Consider the following 17,595-nt stretch of genomic DNA (forward strand, 5'->3'; position numbering starts at 1 on the left):
CCCCGTCACAAATAACTGTGGCAGAACTACGATAACTCAGTTCTACATATAAATGTAATCTATTACTCTAGTTACTATTATTATTATTGTTATTATGGTCACATGAACCCACAGTAAACCAGCTACTCTCACTCAAACCACCAGGTGGCATGTTGGTTCTCCGTTGCACACCTTCACTTTACTCACGCGTTCAGCCCTACAGGCTGGAGTATGTTACTGCACTGTCCTGACGCATGCGCAGTAATCCAGGTAAGGAAATTAAAGAGTCAAAAGGGTTCATCTGGACACAACGTTTATTGAGACACGTGTGAATGCATTATAGTTTTTCTACTGAAAAGTTAAATGTGTCACATCAATTATTCTGAATTACAAGAACATCGCAGATTGACTTTTCTCTAATTACACAACTCCTTATCACATTGGTCACATAATGAGTTACAATTCAGTCTCCTAACAAACCACAAGGAGACCATCAGACTGTCTTGTATCTGAAGGCCGGCAAGAGAATGTTAAATGGAAATTATGAATTGATTGACTTAAAATATTAAAAGGAAATTATGAAGTGATTATGAACGGAAAATGTTAAATGGAAATTATGACGTGATTATGAACTAAAATATTACATGGAAATTATGAAGTGATTATGAACTAAAATGTTAAATGGAAATTATGAAGTGATTATGAACTAAAATGTTAAATGGAAATTATGAAGTGATTATGAACTAAAATGTTAAATGGAAATTATGAAGTGATTATGAACTAAAATGTTAAATGGAAATTATGAAGTGATTATGAACTGAAAGCAAGCCTGACAAAAAAGACGTGATTTGACATGTAAATTGAGTTGTGGCTAAAATATGAATTACATCATTGACAAAGCTGGTTAAACAGTCAAACAACACGGAGGATTGGTGGTTTGTGCTGTCAGCTCGCAGTCAGAAGGTTGTGGGTTTGAGTCCAGCTCTTTCCGAGTTACCAAACACGTTTCAGCTGCAGATTAAATGAAATATAACTGCACTGCATGAATCATATGAAGCAACCATAACCCAGCTGCAGATTAAATGAAATATAACTGCACTGCATGAATCATATGAAGCCACCGTAACCCAGCTGCAGATTAAATGAAATATAACTGCACTGCATGAATCATATGAAGCAACCGTAACCCAGCTGCAGATTAAATGAAATATAACTGCACTGCATGAATCATATGAAGCAACCGTAACCCAGCTGCAGATTAAATGAAATATAACTGCACTGCATGAATCATATGAAGCAACCGTAACCCAACTGCAGATTAAATGTGTTTGTGTCCTGTGATGGACAGCTGACCTGTCAAGAGTCTCTTGCATTCTGCGCAGTGCATGCTGGGATAGAGTGACGCCCTGTGACCGGGAAGTGAACTGAATGGATTAAGTAATGACTGGTTCAATATTCAGGACGGTCACTTTAACAGTTGAATGACAGACTTTAACTAGGGTCCTGACCTGAGCTGCAGAAAACAAACCAAATGATTCTACCAGTTACATCACACGGTGTCATCACTGCATCCCAGTTACATCACACGGTGTCATCACTGCATCCCAGTTACATCACACGGTGTCATCACTGCATCTCAGTTACATCACACGGTGTCATCACTGCATCTCAGTTACATCACACGGTGTCATCACTGCATCTCAGTTACATCACACGGTGTCATCACTGCATCTCAGTTACATCACACGGTGTCATCACTGCATCTCAGTTACATCACACGGTGTCATCACTGCATCTCAGTTACATCACACGGTGTCATCACTGCATCCCAGTTACAAACACAGGCTGGGAGCATGATGTGTGTGTGTGGGGGGGGGTGCTATGTGTGTGTGTGTGTGTGTATATACACACACACACACACATATATATATATATGATGCAGTGAGTCAAGTGAATTCTTTATGAGGCGGTACAAGCCTGAGTCCTGCTATAAGCGTCATCAGCTGGCAGTAAAGCTGCACGGCAACATACCTGCCTCGTCATGCACATCACGTGCACAACGTCCAGTCGGGAGGTGCGACATTCAAAAATTCAAAAACGTGATCGCTAACGGTCCAGTAAAGGGGGGGGGGGCGTTGCATACAAAGTTAATGGTATTTGTCTATGATTTACCTATAATTACAAAATAGATGCTTGTATCGGAGTCTGCAACTGCTGGCCAGTTCATTCCTGTTATTGGCTGTTATTTTGTGTGTGTGTGTGTGTGTGTGTCTGTGCGTGTAAGTGCGTGCCTGTGTGTGCGCTTCACTGAGGCAGGATGATTTCGGCCACCAGGCTCTGTTGTGTGACGTGCGTTTGTTCCTGATCAGCCAGAGTCAAAATGTTCTGCAGTCGACTGGTTTGGTCTGGACTCAGAGGAGGACCCTCATAGTGAACACGCAGCCAGGGGTCACCTAGACACACGCACACACACGCACACAGACACACACACACACACAAACACACACACTGTGAAGTGACGTGTCTTCCGTCCACACAGTTGGTTCTGTCTCTGCCTGCGCAGAGAGGGTCTAGTCTCTGACTCTGTTGAACTCTCACCTCTCTTGACCGTTTGTCCTGGTGAAACCAGAAGCTCCGCCCCCACGCTGTGATTGACAGGCTCACCGACCTTTGATCGGCCAGCCCCTAATGTGTGGAGAACTTCAGCCAAGGTCAAGCCGTCGATATCCAAAACAGTTCCTGGAGAGAGAGAGAGAGAGAGAGAGACCCTTTCATCATGCAAGATGCGTGTCCCTTGTTCCAATTTCCCCTCATCTGGCTTTATTTTCTATCTCTTTATCGTCCATATTTCTGTACAGCGTCCATCTATCTAGACGTGCAGTTGATCAGTCGTGGTCCGTCTGTTCCGCTTTAAACATTGTAATCTGATTCATGTCAGGCTGCTTCCTCTCGTATCATCACCTTACTTTCATCTGTTCCACTTTAAACATTGTAATATGATTCATGTCAGGCTGAGTCCTCTCGTATCATCACCTTACTTTCATCTGTTCCGCTTTAAACATTGTAATCTGATTCATGTCAGGCTGTTTCCTCTCGTATCATCACCTTACTTTCATCTGTTCCGCTTTAAGCATTGTAATCTGATTCATGTCAGGCTGTTTCCTCTCGTATCATCACCTTAATTTCATCTGTTCCGCTTTAAACATTGTAATCTGATTCATGTCAGGCTGTTTCCTCTCGTATCATCACCGTACTTTCATCTGTTCCGCTTTAAACATTGTAATCTGATTCATGTCAGGCTGCTTCCTCTCATATCATCACCCTACTTTCATCTGTTCCGCTTTAAACATTGTAATCTGATTCATGTCAGGCTGTTTCCTCTCGTATCGTCACCTTACTTTCATCTGTTCCGCTTTAAACATTGTAATCTGATTCATGTCAGGCTGTTTCCTCTCGTATCATCACCTTACTTTCATCTGTTCCGCTGTAAACATTGTAATCTGATTCATGTCAGGCTGTTTCCTCTCGTATCATCACCTTGTTTTCATCTGTTCCGCTTTAAACATTGTAATCTGATTCATGTCAGGCTGTTTCCTCTCGTATCATCACCTTACTTTCATCTGTTCCGCTTTAAACATTGTAATCTGATTCATGTCAGGCTGTTTCCTCTCGTATCATCACCGTACTTTCATCTGTTCCGCTTTAAACATTGTAATCTGATTCATGTCAGGCTGCTTCCTCTCATATCATCACCTTACTTTCATCTGTTCCGCTTTAAACATTGTAATCTGATTCATGTCAGGCTGTTTCCTCTCGTATCATCACCTTACTTTCATCTGTTCCGCTTTAAGCATTGTAATCTGATTCATGTCAGGCTGCTTCCTCTCGTATCATCGCCGTACTTTCATCTGTTCCGCTTTAAACATTGTAATCTGATTCATGTCAGGCTGCTTCCTCTCGTATCATCACCTTACTTTCATCTGTTCCGCTTTAAACATTGTAATCTGATTCATGTCAGGCTGTTTCCTCTCGTATCATCACCTTACTTTCATCTCTTCCGCTTTAAACATTGTAATCTGATTCATGTCAGGCTGTTTCCTCTCGTATCATCACCTTACTTTCATCTGTTCCGCTTTAAACATTGTAATCTGATTCATGTCAGGCTGTTTCCTCTCGTATCATCACCTTACTTTCATCTGTTCCGCTTTAAACATTGTAATCTGATTCATGTCAGGCTGCTTCCTCTCGTATCATCACCTTACTTTCATCTGTTCCGCTTTAAACATTGTAATCTGATTCATGTCAGCCTGCTTCCTCTCACATCATCACCTTACTTTCATCTGTTCCGCTTTAAGCATTGTAATCTGATTCATGTCAGGCTGCTTCCTCTCTTATCATCACCTTACTTTCATCTGTTCCGCTTTAAACATTGTAATCTGATTCATGTCAGGCTGCTTCCTCTCGTATCATCACCTTACTTTCATCTGTTCCGCTTTAAACATTGTAATCTGATTCATGTCAGGCTGTTTCCTCTCGTATCATCACCTTTTTTTCATCTGTTCCACTTTAAACATTGTAATCTGATTCATGTCAGGCTGTTTCCTCTCGTATCATCACCTTACTTTCATCTGTTCCGCTTTAAACATTGTAATATGATTCATGTCAGGCTGCTTCCTCTCGTATCATCACCGTACTTTCATCTGTTCCGCTTTAAACATTGTAATCTGATTCATGTCAGGCTGTTTCCTCTCGTATCATCACCTTACTTTCATCTGTTCCGCTTTAAGCGCTGTAATCTGATTCATGTCAGGCTGCTTCCTCTCGTATCATCGCCGTACTTTCATCTGTTCCGCTTTAAACATTGTAATCTGATTCATGTCAGGCTGCTTCCTCTCGTATCATCACCTTGTTTTCATCTGTTCCGCTTTAAACATTGTAATCTGATTCATGTCAGGCTGTTTCCTCTCGTATCATCACCTTATTTTCATCTGTTCCGCTTTAAACATTGTAATCTGATTCATGTCAGGCTGCTTCCTCTCGTATCATCACCTTGTTTTCATCTGTTCCACTTTAAACATTGTAATCTGATTCATGTCAGGCTGTTTCCTCTCGTATCATCACCTTACTTTCATCTGTTCCGCTTTAAACATTGTAATCTGATTCATGTCAGGCTGTTTCCTCTCCTATCATCACCTTACTTTCATCTGTTCCGCTTTAAACATTGTAATCTGATTCATGTCAGGCTGCTTCCTCTCGTATCATCACCTTACTTTCATCTGTTCCGCTTTAAACATTGTAATCTGATTCATGTCAGGCTGTTTCCTCTCGTATCATCACCGTACTTTCATCTGTTCCACTTTAAACATTGTTATCTGATTCATGTCAGGCTGTTTCCTCTCGTATCATCACCTTACTTTCATCTGTTCCGCTTTAAACATTGTAATATGATTCATGTCAGGCTGCTTCCTCTCGTATCATCACCGTACTTTCATCTGTTCCGCTTTAAACATTGTAATCTGATTCATGTCAGGCTGTTTCCTCTCGTATCATCACCTTACTTTCATCTGTTCCGCTTTAAACATTGTAATCTGATTCATGTCAGGCTGCTTCCTCTCGTATCATCACCTTACTTTCATCTGTTCCGCTTTAAACATTGTAATCTGATTCATGTCAGGCTGTTTCCTCTCGTATCATCACCGTACTTTCATCTGTTCCACTTTAAACATTGTAATCTGATTCATGTCAGGCTGTTTCCTCTCGTATCATCACCTTACTTTCATCTGTTCCGCTTTAAACATTGTAATATGATTCATGTCAGGCTGCTTCCTCTCGTATCATCACCGTACTTTCATCTGTTCCGCTTTAAACATTGTAATCTGATTCATGTCAGGCTGTTTCCTCTCGTATCATCACCTTACTTTCATCTGTTCCGCTTTAAACATTGTAATCTGATTCATGTCAGGCTGTTTCCTCTCGTATCATCACCGTACTTTCATCTGTTCCGCTTTAAACATTGTAATATGATTCATGTGAGGCTGTTTCCTCTCGTATCATCACCTTAATTTCATCTGTTCCGCTTTAAACATTGTAATCTGATTCATGTCAGGCTGTTTCCTCTCGTATCATCACCTTACTTTCATCTGTTCCGCTTTAAACATTGTAATCTGATTCATGTCAGGCTGTTTCCTCTCGTATCATCACCTTACTTTCATCTGTTCTGCTTTAAACATTGTAATCTGATTCATGTCAGGCTGTTTCCTCTCGTATCATCACCTTACTTTCATCTGTTCCGCTTTAAACATTGTAATCTGATTCATGTCAGGCTGTTTCCTCTCGTATCATCACCTTGTTTTCATCTGTTCCGCTTTAAACATTGTAATCTGATTCATGTCAGGCTGTTTCCTCTCGTATCATCACCTTACTTTCATCTGTTCCGCTTTAAACATTGTAATCTGATTCATGTCAGGCTGTTTCCTCTCGTATCATCACCGTACTTTCATCTGTTCCGCTTTAAACATTGTAATCTGATTCATGTCAGGCTGCTTCCTCTCATATCATCACCTTACTTTCATCTGTTCCGCTTTAAACATTGTAATCTGATTCATGTCAGGCTGTTTCCTCTCGTATCATCGCCGTACTTTCATCTGTTCCGCTTTAAGCATTGTAATCTGATTCATGTCAGGCTGCTTCCTCTCGTATCATCGCCGTACTTTCATCTGTTCCGCTTTAAGCATTGTAATCTGATTCATGTCAGGCTGCTTCCTCTCTTATCATCACCTTACTTTCATCTGTTCCGCTTTAAACATTGTAATCTGATTCATGTCAGGCTGCTTCCTCTCGTATCATCACCTTACTTTCATCTGTTCCGCTTTAAACATTGTAATCTGATTCATGTCAGGCTGTTTCCTCTCGTATCATCACCTTGTTTTCATCTGTTCCACTTTAAACATTGTAATCTGATTCATGTCAGGCTGTTTCCTCTCGTATCATCACCTTACTTTCATCTGTTCCGCTTTAAACATTGTAATCTGATTCATGTCAGGCTGTTTCCTCTCCTATCATCACCTTACTTTCATCTGTTCCGCTTTAAACATTGTAATCTGATTCATGTCAGGCTGCTTCCTCTCGTATCATCACCTTACTTTCATCTGTTCCGCTTTAAACATTGTAATCTGATTCATGTCAGGCTGTTTCCTCTCGTATCATCACCGTACTTTCATCTGTTCCACTTTAAACATTGTAATCTGATTCATGTCAGGCTGTTTCCTCTCGTATCATCACCTTACTTTCATCTGTTCCGCTTTAAACATTGTAATATGATTCATGTCAGGCTGCTTCCTCTCGTATCATCACCGTACTTTCATCTGTTCCGCTTTAAACATTGTAATCTGATTCATGTCAGGCTGTTTCCTCTCGTATCATCACCTTACTTTCATCTGTTCCGCTTTAAGCGTTGTAATCTGATTCATGTCAGGCTGCTTCCTCTCGTATCATCGCCGTACTTTCATCTGTTCCGCTTTAAACATTGTAATCTGATTCATGTCAGGCTGTTTCCTCTCCTATCATCACCTTACTTTCATCTGTTCCGCTTTAAACATTGTAATCTGATTCATGTCAGGCTGCTTCCTCTCGTATCATCACCTTACTTTCATCTGTTCCGCTTTAAACATTGTAATCTGATTCATGTCAGGCTGTTTCCTCTCGTATCATCACCGTACTTTCATCTGTTCCGCTTTAAACATTGTAATATGATTCATGTGAGGCTGTTTCCTCTCGTATCATCACCTTAATTTCATCTGTTCCGCTTTAAACATTGTAATCTGATTCATGTCAGGCTGTTTCCTCTCGTATCATCACCTTACTTTCATCTGTTCTGCTTTAAACATTGTAATCTGATTCATGTCAGGCTGTTTCCTCTCGTATCATCACCTTACTTTCATCTGTTCTGCTTTAAACATTGTAATCTGATTCATGTCAGGCTGTTTCCTCTCGTATCATCACCTTACTTTCATCTGTTCCGCTTTAAACATTGTTATATGATTCATGTCAGGCTGCTTCCTCTCGTATCATCACCTTACTTTCATCTGTTCCGCTTTAAACATTGTAATCTGATTCATGTCAGGCTGCTTCCTCTCATATCATCACCTTACTTTCATCTGTTCCGCTTTAAGCATTGTAATCTGATTCATGTCAGGCTGCTTCCTCCCTTATCATCACCTTACTTTCATCTGTTCCGCTTTAAACATTGTAATCTGATTCATGTCAGGCTGTTTCCTCTCGTATCATCACCTTACTTTCATCTGTTCCGCTTTAAACATTGTAATCTGATTCATGTCAGGCTGCTTCCTCTCGTATCATCACCGTACTTTCATCTGTTCCGCTTTAAACATTGTAATCTGATTCATGTCAGGCTGTTTCCTCTCGTATCATCACCTTACTTTCATCTGTTCCGCTTTAAGCGTTGTAATCTGATTCATGTCAGGCTGCTTCCTCTCGTATCATCACCCTACTTTCATCTGTTCCGCTTTAAACATTGTAATCTGATTCATGTCAGGCTGCTTCCTCTCGTATCATCACCTTGTTTTCATCTGTTCCGCTTTAAACATTGTAATCTGATTCATGTCAGGCTGTTTCCTCTCGTATCATCACCTTATTTTCATCTGTTCCGCTTTAAACATTGTAATCTGATTCATGTCAGGCTGCTTCCTCTCGTATCATCACCTTACTTTCATCTGTTCCGCTTTAAACATTGTAATCTGATTCATGTCAGGCTGTTTCCTCTCGTATCATCACCTTACTTTCATCTGTTCCGCTTTAAACATTGTAATCTGATTCATGTCAGGCTGTTTCCTCTCCTATCATCACCTTACTTTCATCTGTTCCGCTTTAAACATTGTAATCTGATTCATGTCAGGCTGCTTCCTCTCGTATCATCACCTTACTTTCATCTGTTCCGCTTTAAACATTGTAATCTGATTCATGTCAGGCTGTTTCCTCTCGTATCATCACCTTACTTTCATCTGTTCCGCTTTAAACATTGTAATATGATTCATGTGAGGCTGTTTCCTCTCGTATCATCACCTTAATTTCATCTGTTCCGCTTTAAACATTGTAATCTGATTCATGTCAGGCTGTTTCCTCTCGTATCATCACCTTACTTTCATCTGTTCCGCTTTAAACATTGTAATCTGATTCATGTCAGGCTGTTTCCTCTCGTATCATCACCTTACTTTCATCTGTTCCGCTTTAAACATTGTAATCGGATTCATGTCAGGCTGTTTCCTCTCGTATCATCACCTTACTTTCATCTGTTCCGCTTTAAACATTGTAATATGATTCATGTCAGGCTGTTTCCTCTCGTATCATCACCTTACTTTCATCTGTTCCGCTTTAAACATTGTAATCTGATTCATGTCAGGCTGTTTCCCCTCGTATCATCACCTTAATTTCATCTGTTCCGCTTTAAACATTGTAATCTGATTCATGTCAGGCTGTTTCCTCTCGTATCATCACCGTACTTTAATCTGTTCCGCTTTAAACATTGTAATCTGATTCATGTCAGGCTGCTTCCTCTCGTATCATCACCGTACTTTCATCTGTTCCGCTTTAAGCATTGTAATCTGATTCATGTCAGGCTGTTTCCTCTCGTATCATCACCTTACTTTCATCTGTTCCGCTTTAAGCATTGTAATCTGATTCATGTCAGGCTGTTTCCTCTCGTATCATCACCTTACTTTCATCTGTTCCGCTTTAAACATTGTAATCTGATTCATGTCAGGCTGCTTCCTCTCGTATCATCACCGTACTTTCATCTGTTCCGCTTTAAGCATTGTAATCTGATTCATGTCAGGTTTTTTCCTCTCGTATCATCACCTTACTTTCATCTGTTCCGCTTTAAACATTGTAATCTGATTCATGTCAGGCTGCTTCCTCTCGTATCATCACCTTAATTTCATCTGTTCCGCTTTAAACATTGTAATCTGATTCATGTCAGGCTGTTTCCTCTCGTATCATCACCGTACTTTCATCTGTTCCGCTTTAAGCATTGTAATCTGATTCATGTCAGGCTGCTTCCTCTCGTATCATCACCTTACTTTCATCTGTTCCGCTTTAAGCATTGTAATCTGATTCATGTCAGGCTGTTTCCTCTCGTATCATCACCTTACTTTCATCTGTTCTGCTTTAAACATCGTAATCTGATTCATGTCAGGCTGTTTCCTCTCGTATCATCACCTTACTTTCATCTGTTCCGCTTTAAACATTGTAATCTGATTCATGTCAGGCTGTTTCCTCTCGTATCATCACCTTAATTTCATCTGTTCTGCTTTAAACATTGTAATCTGATTAATGTCAGGCTGTTTCCTCTCGTATCATCACCTTACTTTCATCTGTTCTGCTTTAAACATTGTAATCTGATTCATGTCAGGCTGCTTCCTCTCGTATCATCACCTTACTTTCATCTGTTCCGCTTTAAGCATCGAATCTGATTCATGTCAGGCTGTTTCCTCTCGTATCATCACCGTACTTTCATCTGTTCCGCTTTAAACATTGTAATATGATTCATGTCAGGCTGCTTCCTCTCGTATCATCACCGTACTTTCATCTGTTCCGCTTTAAGCATTGTAATCTGATTCATGTCAGGCTGTTTCCTCTCGTATCATCACCTTACTTTCATCTGTTCCACTTTAAACATTGTAATCTGATTCATGTCAGGCTTTTTCCTCTCGTATCATCACCTTACTTTCATCTGTTCTGCTTTAAACATTGTAATCTGATTCATGTCAGGCTGCTTCCTCTCGTATCATCACCGTATTTTCATCTGTTCCGCTTTAAGCATTGTAATCTGATTCATGTCAGGGTTATTTACCGTCTCTGGGTGTCTTCAGCTCAATTTGATGTTCAGCTTTCCTCAGAAACATGTGGTAATCTGTGCCGGCGGAGCAAAGTGACCTCGCCACCTCACTGGCCACGCCCTGCATCTCCATCATGGCCCGGAACTTGGAGAGAGCAGCTCCACCAGTCAAAGTCTCAGAAACCATCGTGCTTCCCTCTGAGAGGCTGGACACCCTGCCACTCATCAAAAGCAACATGCCCCCTACAGACAGAGACTGATTAAACTCTGAGGCGACAAAGTTGCTTTGTGTCCCATCCGTCATCTGGTCTAGACCTGAACTGGCCCATCTGGTCTGGAGGCATCCATCATCTGGTTTCAAAGCCAACCATAATTCATAGCCCTTCACAGAGGGTCGGGGCTAGCAACTGAACATTTCTATTAGTTACCATCTAAACTGAACATAACCCCCCCCTCCCGTTTTTTTCCCCAATTGTATCCGGCCAATTACCCCACTCTTCCGAGCCGTTCTGATCTCTGCTCCACCCCCCCTGCCAATCTTGGGAGGGCTGCAGACTACCACATGCCTCCCCCCATACATGTGGAGTTACCAGCCGCTTCTTTTCACCTGACAGTGAGGAGTTTCACCAGGGAGACGTAGCGCATGGGAGGATCACGCTATTCCCCCCAGTTCCCCCTCCCCCCTGGACAGGCGCCCCGACCGACCAGAGGAGGCGCTAGTGCAGCGACCAGGACACATACCCACTTTCAGCTTCCCACCCACAGACATGGCCAATTTTGTCTGGAGGGATGCCAGACCAAGCCGGAGGTAACACAGGGATTTGAACCAGCAATCCCCGTATTGGAAGGCAACAGAATAGACCGTCACGCTACCTAGATGACTTAACATAAACATCTTTCCTGCAGCCATGTGACTTTTAACCCCAAACTCCAATCACCTCCACTGTGGTAGATGAATAGATTACAATAGATGCTACTAGCACAGGGTAGTAGAAGGTACCAGGTTAATGATCAATGTTAACGGTTGTTAATACTACATGGTCAATATTAATGGTCAGTGCTAAAGGTTAATGGTAATGGTTTCTACTTACCAAGGGTTGTCAGAAGCTCCAGGAGGTCATCAGGTCCATTGCCCTTCAGTGTTTCCAGAGCTTCTATCACCTCTAAACTGTTCCCCACACATCGACCAATAGGAACATCCATACGGCTAAGCACCGCCCCTGTCCGCATGCCCAGATCATTTCCTGCACTGACCTAAAACACACACTTTCACCATCATCAACATTGTCTTCACCTTCTTCATCAACATAGTTATCACCTCATCCATTCCACAGCTGGAAAGTGAAATGAAGATCTTTGACTTGAGATATTTGAACTTAAAGTTGCATCATGTAATTAAAGTAAATAAATTCAGTTCCTGCTCCTCATGGAGAGGTTAACAGACATCACAAGCTGTAAGTAATGATTCTGTAGTCTGAGTCTTTACCATACAGGAATATATAGTCACTCAGTTATCGTTTAAAGACTGCGCAAAAATCTGGGTTTTGGAGAAAGACTCAGAAGTCCGAAGGAATTCTTTTGTGTGGAGATTCACCAGCGACTCGGCCAGCTGCTTCGCACTGCACAAGTCTTTATAGAGAGCAGCTCTTCCAAACTTCACGTCCAGAACCAGAGAACTGAGAGACTCTGCCCCCTTCTTCGAGATGATGGAACCTAGAGAACACACACACACACACACACACACACACGAGGTAGACTGTCCATGGTACTGGTTTAACTTTAACAGGTGAGTTTAGCAGTAATATCAGTAAAAGTAATAGTAATAGTAGTATTTGCAGTAGTAGAAGAAAAAAAGAAGAAGAAAGCCACTTGTATTTTGTCATTGTATTCTCACAACGAATGTGTTCTCTGCATGTAACCCATGCTATTGTATAGGAGCAGTGGCAGCTGCAGCACCCGGGGACCAACTCCAGTTCTTCTTTCCACTGCCTTGCTCAGGGGCACAGACAGGAGTATTAACATGCATGTCGTTTTGATGGTGGGAGGAAACCTGAGCACCCAGAGGAAGCCCACGCAGACATGGGGAGAACATGCAAACTCCACACAGAAAGGACCTGGGACAACCTGGGATTCGAACCCATGACCTTTTCGCTGTGAGGCAACATTGCTAACCACTGGGCCATCATGCCACCCTGTCATAGTAGTAGTAGCGGCGGAGTTAATACCTGTGATGAGAGGCAGGCTGTCCACTGTACTGGTGGCGTCTCTCATGGCATACAGGACTCGGTCTGCAGGTACCAGCGCCTCTGTCTGACCCACAATACAACAGCCCACTGATGCCAGAATCCTGTGAACCTGCCAACCAACAGAATGCAGATCAACTACTCTGTGTGTGTGTGTGTGTGTGTGTGTGTTGGCAAACACAGTGAGCAGTATGTACTTTGCCGCAGGTTAATTAAATCCATTCTGAGGGTCCCTGCAGATCCTTTAAACTCTTAAAACATCTTGGATTTCTTTTTCTCATTCAAGGTCTAAAAATGCTTTAAAATGTTTTAGAACAGGATGCATTAAAATCATTCTGGGACAGAACGAATGAGTTTATATCTATTTTTTTGTTCGGTTTTTATGCTTTGTTTTATTTCATATTCCACAAAAGCCTGCCAATAGTTGCAAGAAATGGATATTGCATTTGTGCTAAATAGCATACGCTAGCATACACTAGCTAGCATGTGTTAGCATACGCTAGCATACACTAGCATGTGTTAGCATACACTAGCTAGCATGTGTTAGCATACGCTAGCCAGTCAGGGCCAGTGGGACCAGGAGGCGCTAACTAGTGGCTGACAGACGAGGCGGCAAGCAAAAAGAAACGGGGTAAATGTAAATTCCATCTGAAACGGTTGGTGCACGACAAACATGGAGAGAGGCTTTAAAGAGATACCTGCACCAAAGTCCCACGTTTCCTGTTGTTAATCGATGTAAGGAGCGTGGATGTGATCGATGAGACAAATGGTAGCCCTGAAATCACGTTTATGGCCAGACGAGCGATATCGGCGGTCGAGTAACTGATTTCCGGTTGGCGAAAAATGTGGTAAGTTGCCGCGTCACCAATAGAGGGCGTGTCCGTCGGGGGACGCTATAAAAGCGGAGCCGCCCCCTTTTGGCTCGGAGGAGTACGGCTGTGTTGGCTGAGGCTTGGTCGGGCGGCGCCGCAGACACAGTGGGCCGTGTCTGCGGGTGGGAAGTCGGGTGTGGGTCTGTGTCCTGGTCGCTGCACTAGCGCCTCCTCTGGTCGGTCGGGGCGCCCCCCAGATCGGCAGAGGGGGTGGAGCAGCGACTGGGACGGCTCAGAAAGAGTGGGGTAATTGGCCGGATACAATGGGGGAGAAAAAGGGGGGAAATTGAAAAACAAAGCAAAACAGAAAACGTATTCGTGAGGCGAGTAGTCAACTTCCACTTCCGCATCCTTCCTCAAAGCTGCTGTGGGTGGTCTGTCGCGCGCCTGTGTGTGTGTGTGTGTGTGTGTGTGTGTGTGTGTGCGTGCGTGTGTGCGTGTGTGAGAGTGCGTGTGTGTGTGCGTGCGTGTGTGCGTGTGTGTGTGTGTGTGTGTAAAGTGACGACACAGCAGGAAGGGGGCTGCCGCCAGTGAGTTTGTCGTTGTTCACCCAGCCACACCCACATGCCCGCCCTGAATTTCAGTAGCCAATAGCGATGACACCATAAAGCCACGCCCACCTCTCGGCTGTAACCAGAGCAGCCGTGTTAAACACGTGCTCAGAGGCGGCAGAAGGCGTCTCCTTAAACAATCCTGCAAGTCTTATGAGGCGCGATGCGAACTCGGTCGCTAAATATGCAAACTGGTGACAGTGGGTGGTAAAGCACCAGGTTCTCATATGAAATCCGAAAGCGCTATGCTATGCTATGCTATGCTATGCTATGCCATGCTATGCTATGCTATGCTATGATATGCTATGCTATTCCAGCACTCCAGACAGCGCTGTGGCCTTCGAGTCGTATGTTAAGCCGTTGCTAGCGTGGCTGCGCGTGCTAACGGTAGAGCTAATTGGTCTGCTGTCCGACCAAGCCACGTCATCATTTATTTATGATGATGACGCTGATGAAGTACCTGGGCTCCGGGCTGCTCCACCTTGAATCCTGGGATTGATTCCAGTTTATCCAGAGTTCCTCCAGTATGAGCCAAACCTCTCCCACTGATCATAGGAACCTACACGCACACACACACACACACACACACACACACACACACACACACACACACACACACACACACACACACACACAATAAGGTTGGCGTTTGTGAAAAACGAGACGACTTCATTGTCAATAAGTCAACTCGATTGCAAAACAAGGTCTCTATCAACATCTGTGTCTAAATATGTAAATCAGATGACGTTAATTTTTTTTGGGGGGGGGTCATTGCTTATCTGATGTGAGGGTCTAAGGACAGGATGTTGTGTTGCTGTAAAGCCCCTTGAGGCAAACCTGTAATTTGTGACATTGGCCGATACAAATAAAATGGACTTTACTGTAACAGGCAAACATTTAGGGGTTATTGAAGAATGTGGAGGCTGTGTTGATCAGACTGAATAACTCAGCTGAGGTGGATGTGTGGTGCAGTGTGTCTGTAATGTAGAAGGTGGATTTGTGGTGGAGTGTGTCTGTAATGTAGAAGGTGGATGTGTCGTTGAGTGTGTCGGGAATGTGGAAGGTGGATGTGTAGCGGAGTGTGTAATGTGGAAGGTGGATGTGTTGCGGAGTGTCTGTAATGTGGAAGGTGGGTGTGTAGCAGAGTGTCTGTAATGTGGAAGGTGGATGTGTAGCGGAGTGTCTGCAATGTGGAAGGTGGATGTGTAGCAGAGTGTCTGTAATGTCGAAGGTGGATGTGTAGCGGAGTGTCTGTAATGGTGAAGGTGGATGTGTTGCGGAGTGTCTGTAATGTGGAAGGTGGGTGTGTAGCGGCGTGTCTGCAATGTGGAAGGTGGATGTGTTGCAGAGTGTCTGTAATGTGGAAGGTGGGTGTGTAGCGGCGTGTCTGCAATGTGGAAGGTGGATGTGTAGCAGAGTGTCTGTAATGTGGAAGGTGGGTGTGTAGCGGAGTGTCTGCAATGTGGAAGGTGGATGTGTAGCGGAGTGTCTGTAATGTCGAAGGTGGATGTGTAGCGGAGTGTCTGTAATTTGGAAGGTGGATGTGTTGCGGAGTGTCTGTAATGGTGAAGGTGGATGTGTAGCGGAGTGTCTGTAATGGTGAAGGTGGATGTGTAGCGGAGTGTCTGTAATGTGGAAGGTGGATGTGTAGCGGAGTGTCTGTAATGGTGAAGGTGGATGTGTAGCGGAGTGTCTGTAATGTCGAAGGTGGATGTGTAGCGGAGTGTCTGTAATGTGGAAGGTGGGTGTGTAGCGGAGTGTGTGTAATGTGGAAGGTGGATGTGTAGCGGAGTGTCTGCAATGTGGAAGGTGGATGTGTAGCAGAGTGTCTGTAATGTGGAAGGTGGATGTGTAGCGGAGTGTCTGTAATGTGGAAGGTGGATGTGTAGTGGAGTGTCTAATGGTGAAGGTGGATGTGTAGCGCGTGTCTGTAATGTGGAAGGTGGATGTGTAGCGGAGTGTCTGTAATGTGGAAGGTGGATGTGTAGTGGAGTGTCTGTAATGTGGAAGGGGGGGGGAGCAAAGTGTCTGCAATGTCGAAGGTGGATGTGTAGCGGAGTGTCTGTAATGTGGAAGGTAGATGTGTAGCAGAGTGTCTGCAATGTGGAAGGTGGATGTGTAGTGGAGTGTCTGTAATGGTGAAGGTGGATGTGTAGTGCGTGTCTGTAATGTGGAAGGTGGATGTGTAGCGGAGTGTCTGTAATGTGGAAGGTGGATGTGTAGCGGAGTGTCTGTAATGTGGAAGGTGGATGTGTAGCGGAGTGTCTGTAATGGTGAAGGTGGATGTGTAGCGGAGTGTCTGTAATGTGGAAGGTGGATGTGTAGCGGAGTGTCTGTAATGTGGAAGGTGGGTGTGTAGCGGCGTGTCTGCAATGTGGAAGGTGGATGTGTAGCAGAGTGTCTGTAATGTGGAAGGTGGGTGTGTAGCGGAGTGTCTGCAATGTGGAAGGTGTAGCAGGGTGTCTGTAATGGTGAAGGTGGATGTGTAGCGGAGTGTCTATAATGTTGAAGGTGGATGTGTTGCGGAGTGTCTGTAATGTGGAAGGTGGATGTGTAGCGGAGTGTCTGTAATGATGAAGGTGGATGTGTAGCGGAGTGTCTGTAATGTGGAAGGTGGGTGTGTAGCGGAGTGTCTGCAATGTGGAAGGTGGATGTGTAGCGGAGTGTCTGTAATGTGGAAGGTGGGTGTGTAGCGGAGTGTCTGTAATGTGGAAGGTGGATGTGTAGCAGGGTGTCTGTAATGGTGAAGGTGGATGTGTAGCGGAGTGTCTGTAATGGTGAAGGTGGATGTGTAGCGGAGTGTCTGTAATGTGGAAGGTGGGGGTGTAGCGGAGTGTCTGTAATGTGGAAGGTGGATGTGTAGCGGAGTGTCTGTAATGTGGAAGGTGGATGTGTTGCGGAGTGTCTGTAATGGTGAAGGTGGATGTGTAGCAGAGTGTCTGTAATGTGGAAGGTGGGGGTGTAGCGGAGTGTCTGTAATGGTGAAGCCGTCTGCAGGGACGTTTCTTCACACTTTAACCAGAAAGATTCACATTAGGTGGAGACATCCACCTGTTCCCTCTATTAACCATGACATGACTATGTGTGTGTGTGTGTGT

At 43.8% G+C, this 17,595-nt stretch overlaps 1 protein-coding gene across 3 annotated transcripts in view; it reads right to left on the reverse strand.

The window, feature by feature from the left end:
- Positions 1-649: 649 nt before the first annotated feature.
- tymp (thymidine phosphorylase) overlaps positions 650-17,595 on the reverse strand; it is a 45,851-nt gene continuing 28,905 nt past the window's right edge. For all 3 annotated transcript variants that reach the window (XM_056276583.1, XM_056276582.1, XM_056276581.1), the window contains 7 exons: positions 14,958-15,056; positions 13,057-13,186; positions 12,426-12,544; positions 11,923-12,085; positions 10,847-11,074; positions 2,578-2,718; positions 650-2,432 (listed from right to left, as the gene is read on the reverse strand). In XM_056276583.1, the coding sequence (XP_056132558.1) occupies positions 2,284-2,432; positions 2,578-2,718; positions 10,847-11,074; positions 11,923-12,085; positions 12,426-12,544; positions 13,057-13,186; positions 14,958-15,056 (1,029 nt within the window). In that variant the 3' untranslated portion in view covers positions 650-2,283. The remainder of the gene's footprint in view (positions 2,433-2,577; positions 2,719-10,846; positions 11,075-11,922; positions 12,086-12,425; positions 12,545-13,056; positions 13,187-14,957; positions 15,057-17,595) is intronic.

Source organism: Lampris incognitus, chromosome 3, assembly GCF_029633865.1.
Source record: "Lampris incognitus isolate fLamInc1 chromosome 3, fLamInc1.hap2, whole genome shotgun sequence".
In the NCBI taxonomy this organism is placed as follows: Eukaryota; Metazoa; Chordata; class Actinopteri; order Lampriformes; family Lampridae; genus Lampris; species Lampris incognitus.